Here is a 14,595-nt window from a genome sequence, read left to right on the forward strand (position 1 = left end):
ACTGATTATCTCACAGAAACAAGTGTGAACAGGAATTTTTGATTCAGAATTTAGTCATCTCCTTCCCCAATCATGAGGAAACATGTTTCTAATATTGAGGATAATCACTCAGCTCAGCTGAACCAGTCATCACAGCGAGTTATCTGCCTGACAAGTTCATCGTTTTATTTTAAATCAAACACTTTAATCACGCTCCAAGGATTTTATGGCAAAGGATTTAATTTCTCTGATCTTACTGTGGTGACAGTAAGGACTGAGGGATTTAACTGCAGGAGTGGGTGTAGTTTGTGTCCACATGACATGTTTCTACACCATGTAAACAAAATGATATGGTTGCAGTGTGTTCTACTTACTTTAGCAAGGAGTCACAAGACCGCTTCCTGTACAGTCTGCTATAGATAACAAGTATTGAGAGCTAACAGCTGGTCATGTACTGAATATAATATCCAGGTGGATATTACTATGAATAGAATTTTTACAGATATGTACAATGAACATAATATACTGATGCTTGTTACTATAACAGAGTTTACAGGTGAATTTGTACTACGAATGTATGGATGGCTATTACTATAAACTGAATTTTTACAGATAAACAGATATATACAATAAGTAAGGCTAAAATGAGCAGTGTAACAATGGATTTAAAGGTAGTACAAATAAAGTTTTTTTGTCGTTGTTCACAAGAAAGTATTACTGAGCCTTTGGTTCCCATCTTCAACTAATAGGCCTATAGATACAAATATCAAGAATTGTAGCACTGTGTTTCCAGCAATCGCGAACTCTTTTATTTTGAAAGTTGTGACCGGAAATCTGGTGTTTGACGCTCTCTGTCTTGTGACAGGTGTAGTGTTGTGAGAGGAGCCGTCATGTCGCTGCAGTTTACCGATGAGGAGTTCAGGAACGCGTGGAGGGAGCTGGATGAGCCCCAGCTGGAGGACGGATGGACGCTCTTCACCGAGACGATGGGAGTCAAAATCTACCGGCTTCAGGACAAGGTACAAAACAATGAGAAAACTGCTGCTTTCACTAGCAGAGGCGTCCAGTGACTGTCTCACTGTATGGGGCTGCTTCAGTAAGGGGTTTCCTCTGCAAAGCCTGGATTTGCCATGCTATCATCGGTACCATGCCAGTCCTTCTGTACACAAATGATGTCAGATCGTTATTGGGATTCATTTATTGACCACATTAATAAAAAAACCACCAGAATGGATTTCCTAGCGGCCAACATGGGAAACATCCGGAAATTGAGCATGAGCTGCTGTCAAAAACCGGCTGGACCGATCACACCAAACTCCATTGACAAATTGGACAATTTATTGTTGCCTCCCCATTAGGCTCATATGCTTACCTTGCCGAACCTGATTCAATACATTTTTTAAATCAAAAAAATCCACTCTTCAACCCGGCACACACCTGACACATCAGTGCAATAGTATTTTTATGAAATTTTTCTTTTTTATGAAAATTCTTTTGAGACATGTGCTATATGAAATACAAGTTCCATTCATTATAAACCAACCTGATTAAAACATGATGTTTAATTTAATTATTTGGGTTTAAGGTAGTGTTGTCTACTGCCAAAGGAAAACAAAACAACCTTGAAATCCTGTTTTTGTGAATGAAGTTTGGTATGGCTTTGATTCCATTTCAGGTAGCCTAGAAACAACATCAGTGACGAAAATGCAGGTTGTCGGGGTTAGTGCATTGCAAGTGGGAGAGAAGCGACCTCGGACATGTTTCTACACTTTTGAATCGAATCCAATACACAGAGTGAGAGAGGTTGTTAGGCAGACTAGCTCTAATCAGAGTTGTGTGGTTTGGGGAATTAGATTGTGGGTGTGGCATGTGGTCTGCTTTTGGTGGAGAGAACTTTCATGTGCTGTTTTCAGGAAACTGGACTTTATGAGTACAAAGTCTTTGGTGTGCTCAGCACCTGCACTGCAGAGCTGTGTGCAGATGTCTACATGGACTTGGCCTATCGGAAACATTGGGATACATATGTGAAAGGTAAAAAACAAATAAATAAAAAACAGTAATGCAAGGTTTACACAGTCATTGTTCCTTCCATCCAATTCAACTTTCCCTTCATATTCACCATAATGTCATTAGTTCTGTTCTCTAGTTAGTAGCAGACGCGATCTTGTCCTGAAATAGTCCTCTGCATTTAGTCATGTTTTTATTCACTGAAATAACATTTTTAATTTGTTATCTTTGTCCTTATGCACCGCTACAGTAACCTGCAGGTAACATGTTGTATGTAATGTAGCTGCCTAGTCTGTTTGGAGAAAAAATCCAGTGTGAATCATATATAGTAGTAGAATTGTCTAGAGCTGCACAATATATGTTTTTGTATCGCCATTGCGATATCAACTGGCGCAATAGACATATCGCGAAAGGCTGTGACATATCGTGTTAGTAAAAGGAACATATCAGTAGAAAACTGCTTTTTGAAAATGTTACATTAATTTTTCCTTTGTTTCAAAATTAACAATAAATTTGTTCTATTTTAGAAGAATACTGAAAGCAGCAGAAATACAGAACTGAGTACACTTTAATATCTGTTTATTTATCGCAAGTAATATCGTTATCGGGATATTCAGCAACTATATTGCATATTTTTCTCACATTGCGCAGCCCTAGAATTGTCTAACGTAACATGATTTTATTAGTAAAGTAGCTGTTTCTTCCAAAGTGGTGTTTTTTGGGTTTGTGTGGTTGTCTGTAGTGTTAGCAGAGTCTTCTTGTATTTGCTATGGTGTCTTCCTCTATATAATATATAATATGTAGCCCATCAGCCACTATGTTTTATGACCTGTTTAGGGTCTAGTAAAGGGGGAAACTACGCGGCCGACATACAGTATCTGACATTAAACTTGATGAATGTTTAAAATGTTGGTGAACCTTGTGACTGTAAAGTACACTACGAAAATACCACAACATATCCCAAAGTATGTAACATTTTGCTAAGAAAATTTGACTAGCTAAATGACTGCCGTTCCACGGCACTTTCACGGGTAGAAGGTTGTGAAAACACGGATTACGGGGGGCCTGGAACGCAGCATTAGTTCTGGAAAGGGTAGCTTACTTTATGCTTTGTTTAAGTGTCTAACTTGCTTAAGATGAATCTAAGAGCAAAATGAAGACTTGTCTCACACTGCAGGCCAGTCTGAAGTAGTTGTGTGTAACTGACCCCAGATCTGGACCAAATCTTACTTTTTAAAGCTAGATAATAATTTGATGATTGTCTTTAAAATGTTGAGTTACTATTACAAAGAGTAAGAAAGCACATCTTTGGTTGCAGGCAGCTCGTGATGACATCGATTTTTTTGAAGTGTCACCTTGTTTCCCCCCACTAACAAGGCCGGATAGCACATCTATTTTATGCAGAGTGTGAGAAACTGTAATGTAGTTTAAACAACTTTTGCATATGGGGGGTGGGTACTTGTTTACTATTGCTACTGCGGTAATTGCATAATTTGGTCATGGGCAGTATCTTAAACTTTACCAGAGACAATCTCATTTAGCATTTCTTTTCCTTTCCTTACCATACGAGATGAAAAAAACAACCATATAACAGAGTATGCTCAGAGATTATAGAGCATTACGTTTTTTAAATCCCTTTCAAGTGTATTAAGTATCCCCCCGCCTGCAGCTGATATTTAGCTGCTTTTTTACTTCATGTCATTGTCATTCCTTTTTATTCAGAGCTCTATGAGAAGGACTTCAATGGACAGACTGCAATCTACTGGGAAGTAAAATACCCGTTTCCTCTGTCAAACAGAGATGTATCCTTCTGCTCCACACAGATACAGTCAGCACGCAGACAAACATATGTGAACACTAAAGCTTTTTCTCTTTGAGCATCAAGTATGGTTTATAGAGTTGACATCAGGCTATAATTGAGAGCACATTGAGGGAGTGTCGTCCCTAACAGCTTGAACCTCAGTATGTGTACATGAGGGAGCGGCGGGACTTTGAAGTGGACGGCAGGAAGATCTGGGTTATCCTGGCCAGAAGTGCGCCACAGACACTGTGTGCAGAAAAGAGCGGCGTGCTGCGGGTCAAAGACTACAAACAGAGCGTCGCCTTGGAGAGCGATGGAGGCAGTGGCACTAAAGGTAACACATGACGGGTCCCTTGGTAGCTCACGTGGTAGAGCGCCCGTCTATATAAAAAGGCTTATTCCTCAGCGCAGCGGCCACGGGTTTGGTTCCGACCTGCGTCCCTTTGCTGCATGTCATTCCCCCTCTGTCTCCCCTCTCATGTCTAAGCAGTCCTATTGAATAAGGGTCTAAGATGCCATAAAATATCATCAAAAAGAAAAGGCTGATTTATGTACAGCCCATAAAATGTTCAAGCTGTTTATCCAGCAAACTTTCCAGTGAACGTTTGGCATTTTTCTGTTTTTTTATTATTGTAAATCAAATATGTTTAGATAGGGCTGGACAATATGGCTCAAACTAATATTGTGATATTAATTTGAATATTTTTCCAATGTTAATATACATTTTGATAGGGCACATACAGTATGTGCAAAAACATGGAAAATAACCAAGTTATTAATAGGGTGCCAGGATAACTCCGTTTGTAGAGCGGGCATCCATGTAGTGAGGTTTACCACCCCCCCCCCATCTCTCCTTTCTTGTCTTCAGCTGTTCTTTCAAAAATGAAGGCCAGAAATGAAAGAAAACAATGTTCTTATGTTAAGCATCACATAGGAAAATCTCTTGTAAGCTTTGTTTGATTTGCTTAAAATTATTATTTTAGACAGCAACATTTTGTGAAAATCAACATAATGTAACTATCATCCAACCCTCGGTTTGGTCTAGATTTTGGACTGTTAACACTAGCTCTGGAAACTTGTAAAAATGCATTTTCTTTTACATGTCATACTGTAGATCAAACAATTAACTGAAAAACAAATATTGATTGATTAATAAAAAAATGATTTGCTGCAGCCATAATATCACAAATGCACATGTGTCATGTGTTTCAGTTTTCATGAATTACTTTGACAACCCCGGTGGCATGATTCCTACCTGGCTGGTGAACTGGGCAGCGAAAGTGAGTGCATGCATGTTTATTTTACTTTATTTCATTTTAAGGCAATATTAGTCTATATGAACAACGATTCATTACCGGGATTGCGCTGGTGCCGTCGGAAATTCTGCAAGGTGGAGGCTGGGGGTGGGGCCTTGACCAACTGCCAATTTGATGTCTCTCTCTCATGGGTAGGCCAAATTTAATGGGGGGGGGGGGGGGGGGGGGGGGGGGGGGGGTCAAAGTAGAGAAAGGGGAGGTAACCTTGCTACTTATGACCTCATTAGGGGCCAGAATCCACATCAGATCATCTAAACTTTCATTTTCTCAAAGACAGAGCAGAATACCCAGGGCTCGGTTTACACCTATTGCTATAGGGGACTATAGGCAGGTTGGGGGAACGCATATTAATGTTAAAAAAAACGTATAAAGTGAAATATTCATGCCATTGGAGCTTTAAAAAAAAGAAAAATGCCCAAAAACCAGAGCACATTTTTTCCCATCCCGGATTGCTGTGTGGACTAGCCAGACCCTCCTCCACAGGGCCGGGGAGGAAGGTCCGGCAATGCAAGACTACGGCAATATATGCAAACAATGTAAGCTTGAAACATTTACAGCTTTAAAATTCAATGACCCAGAAAGTATCTTAAGGGGCACTGACCTCGCTGAACAGTTACAGAATGCACCTACTTAGATCCAGTAGTGTAACTTCACATGACTGGCTTTCACTAAAACCTCTAAAGTGCAGACTTTAGTCTCTAAATTGTTTCATTCTTATGGATTGGAATCAACAAGCAAATCTCCCATGAAATGTTTGCATGATTTAGTGGGTTTACTGTATTATGTAAAAAGCTTTGTTTAGAGAAATTTCTCAACAAAGATGGGGATTTCTATGGGGATTATTCTGTTTCACGCAAGGGAAAGGAGTGTAAAATAATGATGTGGTTTTGTATTGATAGGCAACTCCACAACAGCAGGAAAATGACCACATTTCTTCTTCCTTGTCTTCTTTCTGTCAGCGAACTCATCACAGCCGAACCTCTGGCACAACAGCCAAACTCACAATTTAGTCATGTTCATTTACATTTGTTTCTATTCCTCTTGTAAGACAATATCAACATAAAACATCAGGCTAACATTTTGTAGAAATATCCACTCTTGCAAGCTTTTTTTTAACACAGATGTGCCTTTAAATGTAGCTGTTAGTGTGGTTGTACTCTTAAGTGTTGATTTATGTATTTGTGAAAATCAAAGAGTTTCCTGCTAAAAGTTAAAACAGCATTTAACGGTTCTTCGGGCTGTGCAATTAATCGAAATTTAATCATGATTATGAATTTGGCTCCCAATCTTTACATGAACCGAATAATCGAGGAAAACAATTATTATTAATAGTTCAATAATTGAAACTTCTTTCCAGAAGTCAACGAGTAATCGTGTTAAATTATGGGGATTTCAAAATTGACCAAAATAATCGTGATTATATTCTTTTCAGCCCAGGGGTACTGGTGTTGTTAGTTACAGGAGAGCCTTGTTTGAAGCTTTGAAATGGATGTACGATATAGTATATTTAGACTTTATATACATATATTATGTATACATATATTTATTTAAAAGAAAGCTTTCACTAACATGTGGAAGTCGTGAAGAAACTATTTCCCTGCAGCGCGTCACACAATCCCTAAAATGTGCACACGTTGGCAGTTGACCTACTCAAACAGATCTTTGATGATGTCTTTAAAGAGGGTGTTAAAAGGGTTCAGTCACAGGCCTCGCAGAGCTCCGTCCCTCTGGCTGCCTCATGGTTTTCCATCACTATTGTTTGCAGATGTGTTGCAGGGTGACGTCAACAAGCTCCTCTCTTTGTTGCCCCACCTGGGTGGGTCTTCTTGGCACATGTGTTTATGACGCTCACTGATAGACGCTCTTTGTGTGTTTGTCTTTAACAGACTGGGGTCCCGGGTTTCTTAACAGACATGCAGAAGGCCTGCAGCAATTACAGCAACTTCTGCCAGAAGAAATGAAATGCAGCTGACTGGACAATAGCCCATGCACAAGGGCTCAATTTTACCTTCCTTGTTTTTTAGTTTTGGGAGGTAGTCTGATGCTGTGGGATCAAATGGGACTTTTCTGAATGCGGTGCATGTGGCACGGTGTGGGCTGCTACTTGTCATTGTAGCAGGCTGTGGACTCAGGCATGATGTGCATGACCAGCTGTTCTCATTACTAGGCTGGTGTGAAACCAGTTCTCTTTCATTGTACTGTATCAATGAATGCTGTTTTTCCTTTTCTGTGCAATCACTGTAAGCCTCATGTCCCCCCAGCATTTTGGAGCTTTAAAAAAATTCTTTTTTTATATAAAAACTAAAATGTATTTATACTTTTGCGGCCTATATGGTGCAACAATGCTTAGTTCAAACGAATGCTTCTTTCACAAGATTTCATTGTTTTCAATGTGTTTACTGTACATGTGAAATATGACAGATGCAACATACAGTCACTTGATTTATTGTACTGTAGTTTTGGTAACATTGGAATGAGTCATTAATTATAATGAAGTGAAAATGACAAATCTGTACTTTTGGAGGAATGTTTGCTTCTTGTGATTTTCTTTTCATTTCCAAGGGTTCATTAATTATGAAAAGATCATGTTATTATACTCTATGTTGATTTATTATGGGTGCATACAGTCAAAGATACAGTACCTGAGGTGTAACTGTATGGATTGTAGGCTGTACTTATTTCAGTGCTCCTGTTAATATAGGTGACAATGGTTTAATCTGGTCATGAAAAGCCTATTGCTGTGTAATATTGCGGTGTTATGGAAATCAATAAACTTTCATTTTAAACGTAGCACTGAAAACTGTCGAACTGTTGAACTTTTCTTGCACACAATGATGCTTTTCAAGTAAAATTATGCTTTCAAAAGGTCAATGGGTGTGAACTTCAATGTCCCACAGATGGGATGCTACCATGGTAACCTCAGCAAACACTTCTTGCTGCTCCTACAGTAAAAAAGGGGCGGTAGTTTGAAGTGCTGTGTAACTGTATTACAGAGATAGGTTTCTGTTATTTCTATCCCTATTAATGTGAATGGGTGGGACAAAATAATGGAAAATGAATAGTAAATTGAAACTTAATTTGAATCCCATTTAAAACTAGATGCAGAAACAACATCCCAGCAAGACAGAGTGTGAACAGCCACTTTTGAAATTATGCACATTCAGAATAGCGCTGCCAGAGTCCTAATGAGAGTCCGAAAATATGATCACATAACTCCCATTCTATACTCATTGCACTGGGTCCCTGTTTCATTCCGGATCGACTACAAAATCCTCATGCTTACACAAAAATGTATCACTGGACATGCACCATCATATCTACAAGAAGTCATCACCTTGAAACCCTCCCCCCGCACCCTCAGATCAACAGGACAATTGCTTCTTCAGGTCCCCACCACAAGGCTTTGTACTATGGGTGACCGAGCTTTTTGTTCAGCTGCACCACGGCTCTGGAACCAGCTCCCGAGTGACCTGAGAGCAGTACAGAACCTGGACCCTTTCAAAGCTGAACTGAAGACTTTTTTATTCAGAAAGGCATTTTCTGTGTTTTTTGTGTAGCACTTTGAGATTCTTTGGAATGAAAAGTGCGTTATAAATAAAATATATTATTATTATTATTATTATATAGGATTAATAGACAATAATAAACACCACGTCAGGCACAAACCTGTATTTTCAGGTTCATTAGGGGTCTGTGCTAAGTTCAAACAATTCAGGTAACAAACAAAAATTGTTAGCGGACAAAAAAGGAGTTATAATTTTAGAGGGAAAGGTAATTAAAACATGAAGTCCCAATATGAGTATGTGTACAATTTGTGGGAATTTGTGGAATGGTTTGGAATGTAACTTCAGCAAAGTCTAAATATACAGTATATCAATTTGAGACAATGTACAGAAAAATCATTTTTAAGATGAATGGGATGGATGTGAGGTAAATTTTTAAGTCATATCTGATTAGCACTGGGTGGATATTTGTTTTGTACATAAGAGATGTGGGATGGCTGTCTGTGTATTGTATAAATGCTAGATATTAAGTTGATTGTTTGAGATATGGAGAAGGGGTAGGATCACAAAAGTGTACGCTTTTGTCAACTACTTTTTCAACATATTAATAAAATTTATGTTGCTTATGAGAATCTGTAGCTTTGTTAAGTTTGTTTTAGGTTATCTGTTCATTTTATTTTTATTCTTTATTTTGTCTTTACTTATTTGTCACAGGTTTGAAATAAATCAAATCAAACAACTGATTTTCTTTCTCATAAAAGGACACAGGAAGTGCAATTTAGAAAGCAGATCTGTATGCTGAGCAGAGAAAAAAAATGAATTAGACGTTAATGCTTTAATCAGAATCAGAATCAGAATCAGAAAAGCTTTATTGCCAAGTACGTTTTTTACACATTCAAGGAATTTGTCTGGTGTTGTTGGTACATGTCACACATTCTCTAAATAGAATATAAACAAGTTGTATATGTACACAGTATGTCGTAAATAAAAATAAAAATAAAAAGAGCAGTACAGCAATGGCATGTAGAGACAGAGGTGGAGTGCCGAGAGTGTCAGGGTGGGTTCCTGCCCTTGTTGAGGAGGCTAGTGGCGGATGGGAAAAAAATGTTTTTGTGGTGTGAGGTCTTGGTCCTGATGGACCTCAGCCTCCTGCCAGAGGGCGTGACTCAGAGTTTGTGGCCCAGGGTGGGAGTGATCAGCCACAATTTTACCAGCACGGTTCAGAGTCCTGGCGGCGTATAGATCCTGGAGTGGCGGCAGATTGCAGCCAATCACCTTCTCTGAGGTGACCAAATGAGACGCTGCAGTCTGCCCTTACCAGCGTACCAGATGGTGATGGAGGAAGGGAGGATGGACTCAATGATGATTGTGTAAAAGTGCACCATCATTGTCTTTGGCAGGTTGAATTTCTTCAGCTGCCGCAGGATGTACATCCTCTTTTGTGCTCTCTTGATGTGGGAGCTGATGTTGAGCATGGGAGATGATAATTCCAAGGAAGCGGAAAAGTGGAGTCACAGAGGGTGATGGGTGCAGATGAAGCTGAGTTCTTACTGAAGTCAACAACCATCTCCACTGTCTGTAGAGCGTTGAACTCTAGGTTGCACCAGGTCACCAGGTGGTCAGCCTCCCACCTGTAGGCGGACTCGTCACTATCAGAGATGAGTCCGATGAGGGAGGTGTCGTCCGTGAACTTTAGAAGCTTGATGGACTGGTGAGTGGTGTTGCAGCTGTTAACAGGGTAAACAGGGTGAAGAGCAGAGGAGAAAATAAAGTTTTTTTGGGGGGGCTTTTCTGCCTTTATTGATAGGACAGCTAGGTGAGAGGGGGAAGACATGCACCTGAAACTCTGCGTCCAGGCATAAACCTCGAAGTATGTTCCCCTGCTCTACCCACTGAGCAAACATGGCCACAGAAAGTCTAATTTTCTCATAAATACTTATCAAATCTTTCAGTTAATTTGCTCATTATCTCAGAATGACTTAACCCTTTCTAGAGTCATTTAAAACCCATTAAAAGTGTTCTAACAATTTAATCTGCCTTGTCACAAAATGCTACTTAATGTGTTTTTTTAATTCCGTCAGCATCTTTACGTTTTTGATTACATACCTGGGTAAGTCTACTCCATTAAAATATTAAGATTTCAGGGGTAGTCTAGCGTATTTTGATAGAACAATATCCCCCATCAAATAATACTCCCACGCATGTGCAGAAAGGCAAAGTAGCACATGTTGATAGGGAGCAAATTTATTTCGAACACCGGTACCTGCTCCCGGACAATACACGGATAATTACACATTTCAATAATTATCTTCATCCACATCTTAGATAAACGCTGAATTCTCAACATTAACTTATATTATTATTAAACTAGACAAAACACTAGAAAAGTCTCGATTAGCCTAGTTATTAACAGTAGCTAACGCTAGGCCTACCGGGTCCTTAACGCGCAGGCACGTGAACAGACACACTCTTTGGTGCGCGAGCCTGTCAAGGCACACTTTTCCTTACCAGGTGGAGGTGCTGCTGCAGGTAAGTTTAGGCTTTATTATGTCATATTTGGTTATTTCATGGAAGAATGTGGAGTAGAGGTTTAGGTATGCTTTGTATATGGATGTATGGTCTGTTTCTTTGTTTTGGGGATAGGAGTGATTCATTTTCAGGGCTTTTACTAGCTAAACGTAAACTTTAGCATGCTAGCTATCTTACTTCTTACTGTTAAAGCTGTAACTTTGTGGCATGCTAGCTACCTGGCTACTCCATATTTGTGGCTGTTTTTGACCAAAATAGTCACACAATTGTAAAATACACTGTCTGGCCAAGGCTAATCGGAGAGGCTAGCATTGCTAGTAGAGAGGATGTCGCTAAAGCGGACTGCTAATGATAACCAGGCTAACTTCCCAACAAAATACCGTACGTAAACACACCGTAGTTAGCTTGACTGAGTTTTCCTAAATTTCACAGCCATTGTTTTATATATTTAAATGATGTACTGCCACATTTTGTTGAGCTGTGTTTTCTTACTGCTTGATAAACGCTTTGGAAAATGTAAAACTTAACATTTAACATTAGGTTCAGGAGTCGCGGCCATTATTTATATGTTCATTTACAAGAATCCATGTATACTTTGCGTATGAGTTGGGTTTTATTTGTTTTGGTGATTGTGACATTGGAGTCCTCCACCTTCCTTGAAGACGTCAGTCAAAATTCTTATTCTTATTTTTCTGCATGACAAAATAATGAATGTATAATACATGTGAACTTCAAAAGACTGTGTTTACTGAATGTGAACCAGTTTACCTTTAGATGGGGACTATGATAAGATAATAACCCACACACCCACTAAAACACTATGTCACTTTGCACACATACATTGCATTTTTTATCCCGTGTAACTTTTTATTTAAAAGCTATTGTATGTTTATTAGCCCAGTTTCGTTTTTGCATGTTAAGGCCACATCTAGGACGATTTTTGGTTTATTTAAATGTGAATACTGTGGGCATCTGGGCTTAGAAGTCTGTTTGCTCCCTAAATATGTGTTTTTATTGTAGGCCATCCAAACCACAGATACGTTTATTCATTACAAGTGATCTCCCATGTGTGCCAGCCCTATGAAATGTCCAAGCTTAGGTGTGAAGTATAGAATTAGAGCTAGCTGTGGATGTGACTTCTTTCCCCATCAGGAGATGCTGTGACAGTGTCTTTTGTGTCAACAAAAACACAGTATGGAAGCAAACAGCCAGATCCTGAGAAGATTTGGTCTCTAATTAGGGTGGCAGTAGCTCAGTCTGTAGGGATTTGGGTTGGGAACCGGAGGGTCGAGGTTCAAGTTCACATACTGACCAAAGTGTGGTGGTGGACTGGTAGCAGGAGAGGTTCAAGTTCACCTTCTGGACACTGCCAAGGTGCTCTTGAGCAAGGCCCAGAACCCCCAACTACAATTTGTATGCCTTTACATGGGCAGCCCCCTCACTCTAACATCTCTCCATTTAGTGCCTATATAGGTACTGAGCATGTTTCTGTAATTCAGACATGTGTGTAATAACGTAATTTAAATAATGCAAATTGTAATTTCCCCTTGTGGGATTAATAAAGTATACACTATTGTTATTTATTATTAGTGTTGTTGGCAAGGCTGCTGCTGCTGATGATGAGTCTAAAACGTTCACCAGATTTGACACAGACTTTTTATCAGTGCATTCTGGTGACATAGAGATGAACACATGAACATTATTCCAGCCATGTGTGACAGCTGAATGACTCTTTCCAAAACCATTGGCATTAATGTGCTGAGAACATTCTCCTGTCTTCTGGGAAGTCTTTCCATAAGACTTTGAAACCCAAACCAGCAAAAAAAGCCCCAAAGCTAAAATTGTGGACCTGGGTTTTCCACGTACTTTTGGCCAAACAATGTATACATTCCATTTCACTGTCAAATCCAGGCCTTTTACTTTGTTGTCTTTTTCTTAAGCATCTGAATACTTCTCCACCCAGTAATTTTAGTTGTAGTAGCAATAAAACTAACACTAAGAAGAATGATTATATTAAAAATGATAGATGATGAATTTGACCTGCCACCAATGATACAGTATTGGTTGATCTATCAGTTACTTTCCATATTCATCTTCAGCTGTAAACAGCTGTTACAATAATTTTATTTGTCAGTTAATCAAATATTATGAATATATAAGTGTTTGGTCTATTAAACATCAGAAACGCAACTTCCCCAGGGCCCGTGGTGATATCTTCAAATTGCTTGTTCTGTTAGACCAACAGTTTTTGTTCAGTGTAATAAATATAATGATATACCTTATAATGAAGAAAAGCAGTGAGCAGTTGATGAATTAATCGTCTACTTGGAATTGGATGAGAATTTCAACCTATATTTGCGTGAAGTTCAGTGTAGTGTAGTAGTGATCACAATATGTCTATAAACCGGACAATATCCATCTGAGGTGGATGATTTTCAATAAAAGTCCTGATAGACAGTAGAGTGTAAGCCCACTTCTTTGCTGCCTCAGAGGAGATCTCAGTGGAAACCATGAATTACGGGGTCATTTCCTCGTTGCCCTGAGCTGAAAAAGTGAAAGCGGGCTGTGACACGCCCTCTCCCCCCTGCCCTGTTCTCTCTCTCTGCTGATCAGTTGTGAGACTGACGTGTTGGCCCAGATGTTTCCTTAGGGGAGAAGATGGTCGTTGTTTCCTATGAGGTCACTTTGCTGGTGGTGTAGTGATGGTTTTGGTGGTCTATTATGTTTAGAAACTGGGAGGGGAACAGATTGATAGAGATGAAGAAATATGTTCAGCTTCATTTGATTTAAATTTTATCTTTAGCTTGTTCAGTTAAAGGAAGGATTGCATATTATCTGTCTAGAGATAAAGATAATAATGATGGTGATGAAGACTTGACCCATTATTAAATTGTGCATGCAAAATTAACATGTAACAATTGGAAATCATCCTCGGGTAAGGGGAAGCCACAAAATTAATATTTTATTTATTTACGGTATCCTATACTGTTGTATTCTGCATTTGTTTATGAAAACTGCTTATATTATGCACAAAAAGTCAGGGGTGTTACATTTTAAAAGTTAAAGCTTAGTAGTATCCTCAAAAAACAAAAGTAAAGTGGTCATACTAGACGAAGATAATTTGGGTTTGGTTTCAACAATTTACTTTTTAATGGCAGCATTAGATGAAAGGTTTTGCATGAAATATTTGTCTGTTTTACATACAAGAAAATACAATACAATGCAAGCCACTCTGTATAAGGATGCATTTGCACCAAATGTCAAACTCCAGCTGGAAATGTAGGCAGATTTGTGATGTTTTTACCCCCCCTGCTGGTGGAAGCTGTACACTAACTGTTTAAAGTCTTGTGTTTGGCTTACTGAGAACAGTGCACTGAACTCCACAATGAACCTCAGACTCTTTATTGCATTAAGTATCAACAACAGATTCCACATTTCTTTTTTGTTGCTGTAAACATAG

At 39.1% G+C, this 14,595-nt stretch overlaps 1 protein-coding gene and 1 long non-coding RNA gene across 3 annotated transcripts; one reads left to right on the forward strand and one right to left on the reverse strand.

Moving 5' to 3' along the window:
* The first annotated feature begins 811 nt into the window (after positions 1 to 811).
* pctp (phosphatidylcholine transfer protein) lies at positions 812 to 7,893 on the forward strand. Its single transcript, XM_034895035.1, has 6 exons — positions 812 to 998; positions 1,893 to 2,010; positions 3,709 to 3,788; positions 3,950 to 4,121; positions 5,000 to 5,067; positions 6,990 to 7,893. Exons 1-6 carry the CDS (start codon positions 870 to 872, stop codon positions 7,062 to 7,064), a joined length of 642 nt encoding a protein of 213 aa, XP_034750926.1. The 5' UTR covers positions 812 to 869; the 3' UTR covers positions 7,065 to 7,893.
* LOC117958571 lies at positions 6,434 to 13,227 on the reverse strand. 2 transcript variants are annotated; one of them, XR_004659755.1, is made up of 3 exons: positions 13,216 to 13,227; positions 7,921 to 7,924; positions 6,434 to 6,527 (listed from the first exon to the last, which is right to left on the reverse strand). It is a non-coding gene; the product is annotated as an uncharacterized LOC117958571 (long non-coding RNA). The 2 variants fall into 2 exon arrangements; XR_004659756.1 differs by lacking the exons at positions 7,921 to 7,924; positions 13,216 to 13,227 and adding an exon at positions 12,273 to 12,284.
* Between the last annotated feature and the right edge of the window lie 1,368 nt (positions 13,228 to 14,595).

The sequence above is a fragment of the Etheostoma cragini genome, chromosome 15, assembly GCF_013103735.1.
Source record: "Etheostoma cragini isolate CJK2018 chromosome 15, CSU_Ecrag_1.0, whole genome shotgun sequence".
In the NCBI taxonomy this organism is placed as follows: Eukaryota; Metazoa; Chordata; class Actinopteri; order Perciformes; family Percidae; genus Etheostoma; species Etheostoma cragini.

What these genes read in the sequence shown, in the direction of transcription:
- pctp (XM_034895035.1), top strand. Translation starts at nt 870, where the DNA reads ATGTCGCTGCAGTTTACCGATGAGGAGTTCAGGAACGCGTGGAGGGAG. An exon ending in TTGGGATACATATGTGAAAG is followed by an intron (nt 2,011 to 3,708) that starts GTAAAAAACAAA and finishes CTTTTTATTCAG; the next exon opens with AGCTCTATGAGAAGGACTTC. An exon ending in TGGAGGCAGTGGCACTAAAG is followed by an intron (nt 4,122 to 4,999) that starts GTAACACATGAC and finishes CATGTGTTTCAG; the next exon opens with TTTTCATGAATTACTTTGAC.